This window comes from Megalobrama amblycephala, linkage group LG3, assembly GCF_018812025.1.
Source record: "Megalobrama amblycephala isolate DHTTF-2021 linkage group LG3, ASM1881202v1, whole genome shotgun sequence".
Classification (NCBI taxonomy): Eukaryota; Metazoa; Chordata; class Actinopteri; order Cypriniformes; family Xenocyprididae; genus Megalobrama; species Megalobrama amblycephala.
Genome location: NC_063046.1, coordinates 12,591,524 through 12,609,192, shown reverse-complemented (window position 1 = coordinate 12,609,192; position 17,669 = coordinate 12,591,524). Strand labels below are relative to the sequence as shown.

Sequence of the window (17,669 nt, the reverse complement as noted above, 5' to 3'; positions counted from 1 at the left end):
CTGGAAACTTTTTTTTTTTCCCTATGCTTAAAGAAAAAAAACTTTATGCATAACTTTATTTTTTGTTTGTTTGTTTGTTTGCTTACAATTATTAAAATGGTAAGTGGTAACATGGTAAAAACTAGTGAAAGTCCCTTTCAAGGAAAGTCTGTTCATTCGGCGGCCATATTTGCAACGTCTCTGGGCAGCTATTTCAGGCATCCAAGATCAAGTCCTATCTATCTGAATGGGGGAATCCTGAAATTTCAAAAACTGCATGGCCAACTCACAATTAAATAACATATTTCAAATCAGCAAAATGTTGTTTCTTATGTTCAAATACCGTTAAAAAAAAGGCTTATTTTTCAGGCTAGACGAGCCAATGCGCATGTGCAGTCCTAAGCGCGAGTCTCAGGTTTCTATGGGAACCGGAGCTTCTAACAGCAGCTGCAGTGACGCAATGACTTTATCAGCGATTGGCTCTTTACTTAGAAGGCGGGATGTATTCCACCATATTGCGTGTTGCAATTTTTCCCATTCATAACTAATAGGAGTGAACCATCTTTCTATATCTATAGTCTTCGACAATGTCAGCCATGACAATAATAGAGCTGAAATTTTTTACCATTTTGAGATAATAAAGCACAGTAGGCAAATTAACAGAAATTCTCCCTTGTCAATAAATTGGAAGTATTTTATTTTTTCAGATATCTTTTGTGAATTTTGAATAATTATTGTGAAAAATAATTAAAACAATTTTATGCATGTCTCACTGACTACTATTATTAACTTAAAATGTATTTACATGTAATTTCATAATCTCAATAAATTAGAATATCATGAAAAAGTTTTTTTTTTCTGTAATTTAATTCAAAAAGTAAAACTTAAATATATTCTAGATTTATTAGACAAAGTAAAATATTTCCAGGCTTTTTTGTTTTCATTTTGATGATTACAGCTTGCTGCTCATCAAAATCAAAAAAATCAGTATCTCAGATTATTAGAATATTTAATTTCAAGTTCTATTAAATTACCATTCTCAGGGTATAAATACGGGGTTTAGGTCAGTTATCCCAACAGCAGTCATGGGGAAGTCTGCTGACTTGACAGTTGTCCAGAAGATGATCATCAAGACCCTCTACAGGGTCTGGCTGAGAGTTCTGTGCCAAAGCATATTCATGGAAAGTTGACTGGAAGGAAAAATTGTGGTAGGAAAAGGTGTACAAGTGAAAGGAATTCGCAGGCTTGAGAAGATTGTCCGGTGAAGCCAATTTAAGAGCTTCAAAAGGAGTGGACTGAAGCTGGAGTCAGTGCATCAAGAGCCACCACACACAGACGTCTTCAGGAAATGGGCTACAACTGTCACATTCCACATACCAAGCCACTTCTGAACCAAAGACAATGTCAGAAGCGTCTTACCTGGGCTAAGGAGAAGAAGAACTGGACTGTTGCTCAGTGGTCCAAAGTCCTCCTTACAGATGAAAGTAAATTTTGCATTGCATTTGGAAATCAAGGTCCCAGAGTCTGGAGGAAGAGTGGAGAGGCACAGAAACCATGTTGCTTGAAGTCCAGTGTGAAGTTTCCACAGTCAGTGATGATTTGGCTGCCATGTCATCTGCTGGTGTTGATCCACTGTGTTTTCTGAAGTCAAGCTGGCATCTACCGGGAAATTTTAGAGCACTTCATGCTTCCTTCTGCTGACAAGCTTTATGGAGATGCTGATTTCATTTTCCAGCAGGATTTGCCCACACTGCCAAAGGTACCAAAAGCTGGTTCAATGACTGGTGTTACTGTGCTTGATTGGCCAGCAAACTCGCCTGACCTGAACCCCATAGAGAATCTATAGGGTATTGTCAAGGGGAAGATGAAAGACACCAGACCCAATAATGCAGATGAACTGAAGGCCGTTATCAAAGCAACCTGGGCTTCCATTACACCTGAGCTGTGCCACAGGCTGATCGCCTCCATGCCACGCCGCATTGATGCAGTAATTCATGCAAAAGGAGGCCCAACCAAGTATTGAGTGCATAGAAATGAACATACTTTTCAGAAGCCTGACATTTCTGTTTAAAATAAAGAACTTAAAGCACTTCAGTCTGTGTGCAATGAATTTATTTAATACACGAGTTCCACAATTTGAGTTGAATTACTGAAATAAATGAACTTTTCCACGACATTCTAATTTATTGAGCTGCACCTGTATATGCCAAGGGAACTTTCTAGGTCATTTTGCTGACTCATCTGTGACTTCTTTGGCAAAATCTTCTCATTAATGGAGGCATTTGAGCCACACAACAGAGATTGATGAGCAGTTGTATTCAAAACTCTGTAAGCTGGTGGTCAGTGAATGCATTCAAGCACACAAGCTTGCATCACAGTCTTCTGCTGCTCATAAAAGAGAGAAGAATGAGGTTGCGAGCCCTGAGTAACCCCCTCCTCTGCAGCACTGCCTTTGTCTACTGTTGGACAAGGATTTGAGTCTCCACACAACAACACGACCCAACTGACTGACTGGCTGACTGACATATGCATTATCCCTACTGAAGTTTCCTTTATCTCTCCCCACACACAAACTTGGTTTATCTGAAGCTAAGAAAACACCTCAGCACTACAGCAAAGCAGAAACAAAGCTCCCCCACTAAGAACAAAGGGCTTATCAGAACATTTTCTTCAGTATCTGAGGTCACCAGTGCAGGCTGGGACACCTCTGTCCTTGAGCCGGTCTGATCTCATAAATGGGGAGGAGATGGGAGTGAAGGATCCGGACCGCAGGAAGGGAGATTTTGCTCTAAGTAAGAGTTAAGACCTTGGAACGCAGGCGAACCTGGAAAAGTGACATACTTGGATGCATTCAAGGTCAGAGTGGGTGAGAATATCGTTGCTGGCTTTTAGCTCCTTCATTTATGAGGACAGACAGAGGAGTGGGGGTGGAGGGAGAAAGAGAGAGAGAGGCTGAGAGAGAAAAGGTGGGTGAGACAGCGTGAGTGAGAGGGTGACAAAGGCTTCATTCAAGGCTCAGGCTGGGGGAAAATGAGAGAGCGCTACCTCAGTGAGCTGAGCTATGGCCGCGGCCCGACTGAGTCTAAAGTTCCATTGTGCTCCGAGACTTTTAAAGGTGTGACACACAGCCATGGGTCACCACTGCAACTGAATCAACAGCCAATGACCTATATTCACAAGAAAGGCTTTTTGGTGAACAAATTACACACCAAAGAAATGTAGTGGCCAACAAATAACAATTAAGAAGAAGTGCAAATAAATAATAGTAGAGAGAAATACATCAAGAATCATTTAGTCCATCACACACACAAGATTTACAGTGCATGTTTTGCTTCAAGGAGACTCATGAGGAAGAAATGCCTTTCTGTGGAGAATTGGTTTATCACATTCCTCAATTTGTTTGCCTTCACAGTCTTAACCGCCAAATGCTGTTTGCATGGACTTCCTTCTCAGACCATTAAAACAGCACAAGAACACCTAATTCGACATACATGTTAAACATCCACAGAAAATCACTGCAAAGAACAGCTCATTAACCTAGCTGTACGATTATAACAGTCATGGTTTAAAAATGTCTTAATTAAAAATGTCCTAGCTGAACAAATTACACACCTAACATGTAAATAACTACAATTAGTGTTTCCAAGAAACAATTTAAAAGGATAGTTCATTCAAAAATGGAAGTCTGAAAAATCATTTAGTTATCCTTATGTTGCACCAACCTCTCAAGTTTCATTTGAGTTAATTTACATTAAAATATGGCATGTTGCAAACAGTTATGAGAGAACAATAACCAACGGTGCTTGGCATCATTGACATCAAACCTGGCTCAGCGTGTCTGGAAACATCATATTTCAATGTACATGAAGGCAAATATTAGATTTAATAATACTGAAAATTGAACATTGTAGGGCTGCAACGATTAATTGCGATTAATCGTTTGCAAAATAGAAGTCTGTGTTTACGTAATATATATGTGTGTGTTCTGTGTATAATAATTATGTATACAGGGAGTGCAGAATTATTAGGCAAGTTGATTTTTTTATCATATTTTTTTTCCAAGTACATTTTACCAATTCCAATCCACATCAATCATAACAACTACTATTAATATTGTTTTTAATCATTTATAAGTGATACATAATTGTTCATGAAGGCTGGAAATGAAAAATGCCTTATATTCAGGTGTGCAGAATTATTAGGCAGGTTTTCTTTTACAGGCCAAATGAGCCAAAAAAGAGATTTAACTCAGACTGAAAAGTCAAAAATGATTAAATACTCATGAGAAGGACGCAATACTAATGCAATACTAGAAATTGCAAAGTTAAAGCATGACCAATGGACAGCAAAATGCTCATTGGGTCAGCGGGGTCATACAAAAACAGGTGGAAAAGAAAAGACGCATGTTAACTGCAAAAGATTGAAGAATTAAGGTGAAGAATTAAGTGTGAAACCATCAGGAACCCTTTAGTCTCCAGCGCCACCATTTTCCAGAACTGCAACCTACCTGGAGTCTCCAGAAGTGTGAGAATCGAGATTAACGACTTAAGAATCCTAAAAAATGACCTGCTCTTAATAAAAATCACAAGCTGAAGTGTTAGAAAATACATTAAGACTGGGTTTTTATAGGCCTTATAGACAGACAGATTGAGAGTGACTCTTGAAGGACCAGCACCACATCCTCTTGTACCACCATTTGAAGAATTTATCTTCCAGAATCTGGCAGTAAGATGTGGGAGTTCACTTTTAGTCCATCTCTTATCCTGAAATGTCCGTCTTGCAGATATGGACTAAAAATGATCTTCTAAAACTTACTGTCAGATTTTGGAAGATGAATTCTTCAAACGGTGGTACAAGAGGATGTGGTGCTGGTCCTTCAAGAGTCACTCTCAAGCCGTCTGTCTATAAGGCCTATAAAAACCCAGTCTTCATGTATTTTCTAACACTTCAGCTTGTGATTTTTATTAAGAGCGGGTCATTTTTTAGGATTCTTTAGCTAGCCTAAGTCTCTGAGATCCTGACACCTCACACTTCTGGAGACTCCAGGTAGGTTGCAGTTCTGGAAAATGGTGGCGCTGGAGACTAAAGGGTTCCTGATGGTTTCACACTTAATTCTTCACCTTAATTCTTAATTCTTTTGCAGTTAACATGCGTCTTTTCTTTTCCACCTGTTTTTGTATGACCCCGCTGACCCAATGAGCGTTTTGCTGTCCATTGGTCATGCTTTAACTTTGCAATTTCTAGTATTGCATTAGTATTGCGTCCTTCTCATGAGTATTTAATCATTTTTGACTTTTCAGTCTGAGTTAAATCTCTTTTTTGGCTCATTTGGCCTGTAAAAGAAAACCTGCCTAATAATTCTGCACACCTGAATAATAGGCGTTTTTCATTTCCAGCCTTCATGAACTATTATGTATCACTTATAAATGATTAAAAACAATATTAATGGTAGTTATTAAGATTGATGTGGATTGGAATTGGTAAAATGTACTTGGAAAAAAAATATGATCAGAAAATCAACTTGCCTAATAATTCTGCACTCCCTGTATATAAATACACACACACGATCATATGGCTTCAGACGACTTGGAATATGTGACCCTGGACCACAAAACCAGTCATAATCAATTTTTTGAAATTGAGATTTATCCATCATCTGAATAAATAAGCTTTCCATTGATGCATGCTTTGTTAGGACAGGACAATATTTGGCTGAGATACAACTATTTGAATATCTGGAATTTGAGGGTGCAAACAAAATCTAAATATTGAGAAAATCGCCTTTAAAGTTGTCCAAATGAAGTCCTTAGCAATGCAAATCCAAAATAAATTTTTGATATATTTATGGTAGGCAATTTACAAAATATCTTCATGTAACATGTTCTTTACTTAATACCCTAATGATTTTTGGCATAACAGAAAAATTGATCATTTTGACCCATACAATGTATTGTTGGCTATTGGTACAAATAATAAACCCGTGTGACTTATGACTGGTTTTGTGGTCCAGGGTCACATATAGCACAGAATTTATGTTTTTTTATTTATATATTTGAACCTCACCTAATTCCCCATTCACAATATCTGTACGTAAAACAGTGTTGTTACTGTTAACTTTAGCTAAAATAAAACAATAATAGAATAAAATATAAAACAAATTTTAGATTAAAAAACTAAAATTACTAAAACTGAAATAAAAATAAACTATGGTTAATAAGAAAAAACAAAAACCAATAAAAATGACAATATAAATAATGCTATAATAACACTATATTAGATATGTAAATTATACAATTATTTTCATTTTGGGGTGAATTATACCTTTACAACTGTAATAGTTTTAAAATACTCTACAAATCATCACTACAGTTAAGTGATTCCAAAACATCAAACAAAACTATGCAAACAAAAAAAAGCTGAAACTTACTAATTGAACACAGACAGCTCTGAGATTATATTACCAGGCACATGAGCACATATATCAAAACTGAATTATTAGACCACATTAATTGGCATTCATACTGGAAACCCAACACTCACCAAGAGTCAGTATTAACACACCACTAATCACATACATGACACCCAGATCAACAACCTGCCTTTATTGTTCAGTTACTTGATCACATTCTTAACTCAGTACAGCTTATTCGACTCACTTAAAAATCCATCCTTAATATGATCAGGACAACATACATCACCGCTGGTGGACATTTCCACAAACATCCCAAAGTGATCAATCATGCTTTAAACGTGCACTGGGAAAACCTCCACCTTTTGATGCAAGTCCAGTAACAGCAGTGTCTGTGCTCTCATAATAAGGTCTCTCTCGTTGAGAGGTGAGAAGCCATTTTTGAAGTGCAGCCAAGAAGAAGCCTCCTGACGGGCAGATATTGTCTTTGTTTTAACAAAGTTCAACGCGAGGCAAATTAAAGGAACATCAAACCACTTCCCAGTACACTTGGCAATAAATTACTTTGGCGAGTTGGGTTGTTATTGGACCGATGCTAGTGTGCATGTACGCAAATATTGGAGGTATCACAAATCTGGAAGTCTGACATGCTTGACGTCACCCCATGGCTCTGAGATTGCTCTATTATAGCCTCAATTGCAAATATTGAGCGTATAGCAGGCCTCGTTTCCGAAAAAGACAATGGTGGATGTCAGAAAGTCAGCAACCTTTGGACCAAAGTTAACTTGGATTGATCCATCACTGTCATAGCAGACAGGAGAGGATGCATGGTGAGAGGAGGAGCATCATGATGGCTCAATTTAGGACCTGTCATTTCTCAGTTTCCTGCCGTTTATGAATAGGGCCATAGTGAGTCTTTTGAGGTCGTAATGTGTGTGAAGTGACCTTGTCCCCTCAGCTAACCTCCTCCACACACACAAATCCCCCTCCCCCAGACTCACCTCCCTGGGAGAAAAGAGGACTTTGGAGTGGTTTTGACGGCTGGTTGAGCCCAAATGTTGGATACGAGGTTGGCCGACAAGCTTTTGGTGGAGTGTTTGATGTGGTCAGGCCCCCTGCAGAACACAGATGAACTTTGAAAACTGACTCGCTGATCATCATTTACCATGTGTCTTCACAGAAAATCCTGAAAGGACCATAAAACTTACATTTCATCAGGCTGCACTGATGTTAAACGCTAAGTATGTAATTATACCAAATTAGGAAAAACATAATAATCTCCATACAGGCCAAATGTTCAGTGAATAAAAGCCTTCATTCAATCTGTTCATCATAGAAATCGATTGTGTTTCTATAGAAGATTTGGACTAAACCACTTAATTCATATGGATTCGTTTTACGATCTCTTTATTAACTTTTTGAAGCGTCAAAGTGGTAGTTGCGTAGCTGTCAATGGAGAGTACAGAACTGGCTCAGATTTTATTAAAAATATCTTAATTTGTGTTCCGAAGATGAATGAAAAGTTTGGAACAACATGAGGGTGAGTAAATGATGACAAAATTTTCATTTTTGGATAAACTAACCCTTTTGTTTTGTTTGTTTAGACGAACTTTAAAGGGTTAGTTCACCCAAAAATGAAAATTCTGTTGATCCCTCACAGACAGCAATGCAATTACCACTTTCAAGGCCCAGAAAAGTAGCAAAGACATTGTTAAAATAGCCCATGTTACTACAGTGGTTCAACCTTAATATTATGAAGTGACCAAAATACTTTTTGTGCGCAAAACTACCTTTTACTACTATTGCACTTTCTTAGAAAGCTCTCGGATTTCATCAAAAAAATATCTTAAAGGTGCCCTAGAATTAAAAATTGAATTTATCTTGGCATAGTTAAATAACAAGAGTTCAGTACATGGAAATGACATACAGTGAGTCTCAAACACCATTGTTTCCTCCTTCTTATATAAATCTCATTTGTTTAATAGACCTCCGACGAACAGGTGAATCTCAACATTCAGGATCATTAATATACGACCCCAATATTTGCATATGTCAGCCCATAATCAACCATTAGACAAGGGCAGGACGTCTGGATGTGCACAGCTGAATCATCAGACTAGGTAAGCAAGCAAGAACAATAGCGAAAAATGGCAGATGGAGCAATAATAACTGACATGATCCATGATATCATGATATTTTTAGTGATATTTGTAAATTGTCTTTCTAAATGTTTCATTAGCATGTTTTGCTAATGTACTGTTAAATGTGGTTAAAGTTACCATCGTTTATTACTGTATTCATGGAGACAAGAGCCGAGCTATTTTCATTTTTAAACACTTGCAGTCTGTATAATTCATAAACACAACTTCATTCTTTATAAATCTCTCCAACAGTGTGTAATGTTAGCTTTAGCCACGGAGCACTATCAAACTCATTCAGAATCAAATGTAAACATCCAAATAAATACCATACTTACGCGATTAGACATGCTGCATGACGAACACTTTGTAAAGAACAATTTTGAGGGTTATATTAGCTGTGTGAACTTTGTTTATGCTGTTAAAGGCAAGCGCCAGCTCCGTGGGCGTTGAGCCTGAGTATTTAAAGGGGCCGCAGCCTAAATCGGCTCATAGTTAATGATGCCCCAAAATAGGCAGTTAAAAAAATTTATTTAAAAAAAATCTATGGGGTATTTTGAGCTGAAACTTCACAGACACATTCAGGGGACACCTTAGACTTATATTACATCTTTTAAAAAGACGTTCTACGGCACCTTTAATTTGCGTTACGAAGATGAATGAAGGTCTCATGGGTTTGGAACATGGAGTTTTTGGACATGCAGCTGAGTAATTAATGACAGAATCTTTATTTAAAATGCTAAAATATTGTCTGGCAACCTGTACACATCAAAAGTCTGATAACCAATATATTGTGCATCCCTAATATTTTTTTGTTACATTTTCACATGATTACTGTCAAGAATATAACAACCACCATTTAGGGCCGATTTACATTTAAAGCATATTTAAATATTTCTACTTGACCAAAATCCAAAAAATATAATTACACAAAACTCATTAGACAAAGGCTTGCTGCCAAAATGTTGGAAAAAAAATAAGCTAATAAAATAAAATCAGAGTGTCCAGTAATATTTTTCTTTATGCAGATATCATTATAACATCATATCGTTCTACAGCCTTTCCTATTTACCCATTCACTCAGAGAACAAACACACAATGAACACACATGTCTCACTGATTAGAAGTCCTGTCACTCCCAGCTCGGTTAAGAGACCATGTGGAAACACTGGTGAGTGTTTGTGGTGGAGGGGCTCAGGCAATAAGACCCCAATATCTCTCCCACCATCAAAGCCTTGCTGCCCAAGGCAAAGGCAACGGGAGCCAAGCTCACATTCCGGTCACATATCAGATCCTTCCCACACCCATAACCAGCTGTGGACTTCACCACAATCAACACATCGTTCAAAACAAACAGCCTTTTATCAAATAATCGAAGAAACAATATATTTACTCTATTAAATCCAATTGCAATAACAGTGGGAAAAGGAAGCATTACCTCTCAGGACTGATGAGTTCCACACAGCAATCCAAAACTGATATGATTTAACTTTGGGAAGTTATCCAGAAACAGAAGTATGGTGTTACTGAATAACAGAAATGGGGAAGTAATCCTACTTTAAACAAAGAGATCACTTTAAACATAGGGATGATAAAAATGGAAGTAGAAGTGGAAAAAATGGCTCCAATCAGGCCGCAACAGTCAAGTTCTAGATATAAAAATCTCATTCATTGTCTCAAGCAACTGCTTTTTAGCAATAAATGCATAGACAAATGCCTTTATAAGACCTACCATGATCTTTAAGGTTGTTAACAATATGTGCTTCTGTAGATAAAAATGTATGATTTAAATTTTTTAAATATTTCCAGAAGAATTATACACTACTCGTTACTTTTTTGCAACAGCGTTTAAATTTATTGTATTTTATACTTGTCTAGGGTTGGAAGTTGAAAATCGATTCCAAATCTGGAATCGGATACTTGTTACAAAATTACAATTTCAATTCGTCTTATCAATTCCTTTGTGTGCATTTTAAAGGATTAGTCCACTTTTAAATAAAATTTTCCTGATAATTTACACACCCCCATGTCATCCAAGATGTTCATGTCTTTCTTTCATCAGTCGAAAAGAAATGAAGGTTTTTGATGAAAACATTCCAGGATTATTCTCCTTATAATGGACTTCAACGCATAACAGTATATTGGATCCGTGCAGCTCTTAAAGTGACAGCAGCCTAATATTGCTGCAGTTAATCAAACAACAAGAGTCAAAGACAAAATTCAGTTCTTGACTGAATAACATTTGTAACTATATTTGTAATTTATAATTTATTTATAAAGTGCAATGTTATTTTACATTTGATTACAGTTTCTTTACCTGAATACCTGAAAACCTTAAAACACTTCATTTTAATCAAATCTTTGTTCAGCTGGGTTTGTTTTTGTGTGAAATAAGATACTCAACCCTATACTTGTCTACTATAAAATATGATACTCAACCCTATACTTGTCTAAAAATAATTGTAAAATATAACTTGACTATAAATTAAATTAAAGTAATTAATTTTATATATTTTGTTTAATTTTGATTATGTCATTAGTGTTTCATGGGACAAGTAGTTAATTCCTCATAAAATAATTCAAAATAAAAAACAGCCTTTGTGCTTTTTTCTGTTATTTTTTGGCTTTGAATCAAAGTTTGTAATGTTGGGTTTCACCTCTAAGCTGTTTGGTTTGGTGCATGGGTTAAAACTGATATGCCTGCTATGAAGAGAATAAATATACTAACAAAATGAAAATACATCCGGAACTAAAGCTGTTAGGGGGAAAGAAATAAAACAGGCAGTAAGTATTATGCTCAACTGCAAGTTCAAACTGCCAGCAAACTTACAACATAAACATTTTGATGCAGTAAAACATTTCCATCTCTCTGTCCAAAATCTTTCACCTCAAAACTCCAGCGCCTGAGAATAAGTTCCACTGACCGATTAGGAGTGGGAAGAGAGGGATGATTGGAGTGCCATGTGGTCTACATAAACGTAACAGCAGAGAAAGAGAAATGCAAGGGAAATGCGCAATGTTTCCATCTCCACTTTAACAGGAGAACAAAAAAAGAGAGGGAATGTGAGGGAGGGATGATTAACAAAGTGGTGGGGGGGGGGGGGGGAAGCAGCAACAATGAGGTTTTTATACATAAATCAGCCTGTTCCTTATTTGTTCTATCAATGCCAATTTCAATGCAAAAGCCTTTGAGGATTTTGGGGGTTTGCACAGGCACAAATGTGGAAAATAACCAAGCATTCTTTGTAAACAAATGGTTTACATGCATTTTTCCACCACAATTTTGAAAATCACAAGTCTGGCAATGTTTTGTCACGCAGGGGACAAGTTGCTTTGAAACCCTAAAGATGTTCAGCTCAAAATTAAGTTACAATGGGATGCAAGACCAAGTTTGATACTTTTAAATTCCATCTGAGTCCATTTAAAGGGTTAGTTTACCCAAAAATTACATTTCTGCCATGAGGTACTCACCCTCATGTCGTTCAAAACCTGTAAAGGTGATGATACACGTGGCAACTTTTTGAGCAATGTTGCCGTCAATGGGCAACCTGATGAGACACAGGGCAACTATATAGGGCAACGGACAGTTGGCAGTATTGCCAACCCAATAAATAATTTATTATAAACACTTGTTAGGCACTTTATTTCAACTTTTCAAATATTTTCTTCATTTTTATTAAATATAAATGCATTTCTAATCTGATTTGTGATGATAAAAGGGAGAAGAAAGAGTTTGGCAAAAAGCGGATTCGAACCCACATCGGTTGCGTCAAAAGCTACATTCACGTGCCATGCGCCCTACAGCCTACGCCACTACAGACGTTAAACGGAACACGTCTTTTTAGTGTTTAACTGAAAACATTCGATGGTTAAATTACAGCTAACGCACATTAAATTGGACACCTGTTGGTATTTTAAGCATTAAATGAGGTAAATTCCCTGTTTTGGGTTGACGCATGACAACTTACCAGTGTAAAAAGATATAAGTTCACTCTCCTTTTCTTTGCTCCACTGCAATGAGAGCAAAGTCCCTTTAAAACAAGTCATTTCACTCGGCGGCCATCTTTGAAACGCCTCTCGGGCATTCAAGTGCAGCTCCTATCTCTTTGAATGGGGAAACATCAAATTCTCTAAAGCTGTTTGACAAGCTTTCGATTAAATTTCATATTTGAAATCACCAATGCAATCTGGCAACAACCATCTCATAAATTTTGTTTTTAAATGCTCGAATCATGACAAAAAAAAAATAAAAAAAAATGGTATTTTTCAAGCTGGATCAAGCTAATGTGCATGCGCAGTTCTAAATGAGCGTCTCTTGTATCTAATTTCGGAGGCACATGTCTGACTGTTTCTATAGGAACCGGAGCTTCTAACGGCCGCTGCAGTGATGCGATGACTTTACCAATCGGCAATTGGCTCTTATTTAGAAGGCGGGACTTATTCCGCCATGTTGTGCGTTGCACTTTCTCCCATTCAAAACAATACGAGTGACGCGTCTTGTGTCTTTGGCTGAGAGGCTGCCATCTTGTTTGAATTTTTTCTGAAATCTCCAAGCCGGTCATGTGATCAGCTGCTTGCATTCTGATTGGAGGATCTCAAAAAATTGCCCATGACTGATCTAAAGAATCCAGATATAAATTGGTTGCTCATTCTCAATTTCAGAATGGAGTTTTATCTCAGAATCATTAAAATGTGTTCATCTTGAATGCATTATGATCCTTCTGGCGATTCATTGAGAAACAATGATCAAATGACATGTAAATGTCAAAAACCTGGGAGCGATAAAGGGACAATATCACTGCTGCATCCCAAGTGTTAAAAAACTATAGGAACCAGAGCTTCTAACGGCCGCTGAAGTGACGCGATGACTTTACCAATCGGCGATTGGCTCTTATTTAGAAGGCGGGACTTATTCCGCCATGTTGTGCGTTGCACTTTCTCCCATTCAAAACAATACGAGTGACGCGTCTTGTGTCTTTGGCTGAGAGGCTGCCATCTTGTTTGAATTTTTTCTGAAATCTCCAAGCCGGTCATGTGATCAGCTGCTTGCATTCTGATTGGAGGATCTCAAAAAAATTGCCCATGACTGATCTAAAGAATCCAGATATAAATTTGTTGCTCATTCTCAAGGGGAAATTGCCCAAGCAACATTGCTCAAAAAGTTGCCTCGTGTATCATCACCTTTAGAACTTCATTCATCTTCAGAACACAAATTAAAATATTTTTGATAAATTTCCACGTTTTTTTTTTTATATCCCATAGAAAGCAACGAAATTACCACATTCAAGATCCAGAAAAGTAATAAAGACATCATTAAAATAGTCAACATGACTACAGTGTTTCAACCTTAAAGTTACGAACAACGAGAATATTTTTTGTGCACAAAAAAAAAAAAAAATTGAACGTTTACGTTGAAGACACATTGCAGAGCTTCCGTGTTCTATGTCCAAACACCGACTCAGTATTGGCCGGCTCCTGCATCAGCATCACGTGTCGTGGTGCTCACGTGAACAGCGTCGGCCAATACTGAGCCAGCGTTCGGACATAAACATGGAAGCACTGCACTGCATCAACTGCATAGGACACTGACAGGGTAGAGAGAAAATTGCTGAATAAAGTCATTATTTTTGAAGAATTCTCATCGCTTCATAACATTAAGGTTGACCCACTGTAGTCACATGGACTATTTTAATGGTGTCTTTAGTACTTCTCTGGACCTTGAATGTGGCAATTTCATAGCTTTCTAAGGGAGATTAAAAAAAAAAAACTCTCGGATTTCATCAAAAATATCTTAATTTGTGTTTCGAAGATGAACAAAGGTCTTGCGGGATGGAACGACATGAGGGTGAGTAATTAATGACAGAAATTACATTTTTGGGTGAACTAACCCTTTAACTTGCAACTTTCAGACTTTTATGTAGCACAAGAGATGCCTAGTATTATCCATGAACTGTTTTTGTTGATAAATCTTCCAAAACCATACCACGATATCTTCTTGCTGCTGGCTGAGGTCACAATGACCCATCATGGGATTTCAATGTGAGCACATGTTGAACCCCTTGGGGGGGGGGGGGGGGGGGGGGGGGGGGTCTGGCCTTGGGCACCAGGTCCTTATGTTTGCTGTTTGAGATAAATGTCTACTAAGACCACTGGGGGGAGAAGGGGGTAAAAAATGCCCTCTGGGTGCAAAGATGGAACAAGATAGGATCAGAGGGCAAGAAATTCCATGCAGAAAAAAAAGAGATTTGCAGGTTGTGCTTTGCCTCCAAATCAGATGGAAAAACTATCAGTGTAAGTGGCAGCGACAAGCGACAGGAGCCATGTGCCCCAGAAGGCTCATGCAAACAGAGATAATGAAATCCAACACTTGAGGAAGCCTCTGTATATCACATTTTTGATGATATCCGAATAAAGTCCTCAAAAATTGAGCGATGCAGGTAGATACAGACACGTACAGAATCATATGCAGGGTCTGTGTGTCAAACAAAGCATGTGTTTCAGGTTAAGCAGTTAACAAGCCCACTCAATGGTTATCAGATTGGCCATGATCCAACCAAGAGTTGACACTTACCGAGAACTAACCAGCCTGCTACAAAACCTCACAAGAAACTTCTCAATATTACAATAAATCAACAATGACACCTTAGAAGCATATTGGTAATGCATGTCTTTTAACAACTCTCTTTCAGAATGGAGTTTTATCTCAGAATCATTAAAATGTGTTCATCTTGAATGCATTATGACCTTTCTGGCGATTCATTGAGAAACAATGATCAAATGACATGTAAATGTCAAAAACCTGGGAGCGATAAAAGGGACAATATCACTGCTGCATGCCAAGTGTTAAAAAACTTTAAATTAAACACAGCAGAGCTAAGAAAAGACATTTTACCAACTAACTACACAGCCAAACCGGACTCAGCGCACATTACAAGTTATCAAGATGTTTTGAGCACCATAATAAACAACTGTAAACTCCTAAGACATGCTGAATAGGCACAAATCAAATTAATTTCTTCCTTCTGTCAGACAAAAAAATACCAGCCTCCCCCTCATGACCCCAGCCCCTCCTCCCCACTGACTCAGAGGGCAGAGTCTGGGAATGTGATCTCTGGGGGTCTTGTCCCCCCAAAACATCTTCATTTAAGAAAAATAAATCAACACTTTTTGGTCAAATGCCATTGGAAATGAAATGGGGGTGGAAGGAGAAGGAATAAAACATGATTTCTTTACCTCCCTGTGAGGAAAAAAAAACACTACTTTCTCTAGTTGGAAGATATGCAATCATAGGTGGATTAAATTAAAAAGCATTAACTTAACTTCATCTTTAGTGTGTAAAACCAACTGGGATGTGGTACTACTGTGCAGTAATTTAAACAGAACCTTTTATACACATGAGCCCAAGGCATATAGGAAATTAGTCATGTTCAAAGAATTTTTTTGTTGAACAAAATGATCAGTAATAATAAAAATGAGCTCTTCATACTGTATATATTGTCTAATAATTGAAAAAAACAACTTTATCCAATAATATTAAAATACTCAATGAGCTGATGACACAAAACAGCAAGGAACCCTAAGAAATTACTAAAACTGATCGTTTTTATTACAGCCTGATTTTCATAATCCCATATCTCTGCAGGCTGCAGCTGCAGTTTATGTGGAATAAATGAAATGAAAACCTATAATACAAATAATATGCACTCAGCTTTTGAAAGCAGATGTAATTTCAACAGAGCAATACGAGTGATGAAATACATAGGATGTGCACAAAATGTATATTTCACAAAAAATTCACTGTAAAGTATTTGAAAACACAAATCCTTTGAGACAGCGGTCACTAGATTTTGAATCTGATGCTAGTTGGAATGACCACTTCCACCAGGATGTACACAAAATGTATACATTTATGTGCATTTCACAAAAAAAAAAAAAAATTTAAAAACACAAATCATTTGATATAGCTGTCAGTAGATTTTGGATCTTACACTGGTTGAATTGACCACTTTAACCAGGCCGATATTTAGCCATTTGTTTGGCAGAATAATCAGCTTCACCAATTTATTTGGTCTATCAAAACTCATGATAGTGAATGGATAATGTAATATATGCAGAAGTGCCCTGGTCTTCACCTATGTTCAATCATCCACTATTGTTTGTCTCTTATGAAAACATTGATTATTCATTCCTTTCTTTGGGTTTTCATGGATCTTGAAAGTCAATGATTCACAGATCCCATGAGATTCGTGGACTATCATTTGTGAAAATAACAGTTTAAACAAGAGCATTAAGGATGCTCTTGGTCTTATGTTTATATCATATCCATTTCCTTGCCACTAGTTCCCAAACATCCATCAATGCACCGTTGAATTTCATCCAAGCATAAACTGTGAGTTAAACTTTCAGCACAATGTAACAAAGTGTTTGAATATAATCACTGAGACACACACAAGCATGTAGTACGAGTTTCTAACTCTTTGTAAACTCCAGTCTTACTTTAGTAATGATGAGTGGCTCGCCGTGCTCCAGCCCTCCTTTCAGAGTGAATCCCCATGGAGCGCCGCCGTTCAGTTGCACATGGATGTGCTGGAAAGACACCAGTTGCTCTACGGTCTCCATCATGACTTCTGTGCTTTCAGCTCCGTCCGACCGCCATGCAATCACGATGCAACCTCATCACGACAACCGGAGACTCCAGGCATGAGGGGAACAGGCGGTGGGTTGGCCAGTGATGGGCTTTCCATGGACTCCTAGCGGAGGAAGTGCTTGAGACTGAATAGTAGATTTGATTAACAGATGGAACGGCCAATTAGGACAGCGCTTTGCTCTGACTGACCAATGAAATTATAGTAGGGGCGGGAACTTTATTGACCGCTGTGCGACTGTCGGGGAAAACTCAGGAAAGTTGGCTATTACCAACTTTTGAGTCATAACTTTCAAACTACAACAGCGAACTGAAAGGATACCCAAACTTGACATGTTTATTCAACAACTGAAGTGAATTGCTCTCCCATAACGTTGAGACTTCCTTATTTCAGCCCTGTTATTTGAAATACTAATATTTTTCTTTGACTTGAACTATAAATGAAGAGTCTCTTTAACTCGAGGTGTGAAAAAACTAAAGCTAATGTAGCAAAATGTAA

The 17,669-nt window shown here is 37.6% G+C and overlaps 1 protein-coding gene across 2 annotated transcripts in view; it reads right to left on the bottom strand.

The window, feature by feature from the left end:
* The window catches only part of shroom4 (shroom family member 4), a 67,486-nt gene extending 50,186 nt beyond the window's left edge, over positions 1–17,300 (bottom strand). For both annotated transcript variants that reach the window (XM_048183940.1, XM_048183941.1), the window contains exon 1: positions 17,023–17,300. In XM_048183940.1, coding sequence (XP_048039897.1) covers positions 17,023–17,148 — 126 coding nt within the window. In that variant the 5' untranslated portion in view covers positions 17,149–17,300. The remainder of the gene's footprint in view (positions 1–17,022) is intronic.
* Between the last annotated feature and the right edge of the window lie 369 nt (positions 17,301–17,669).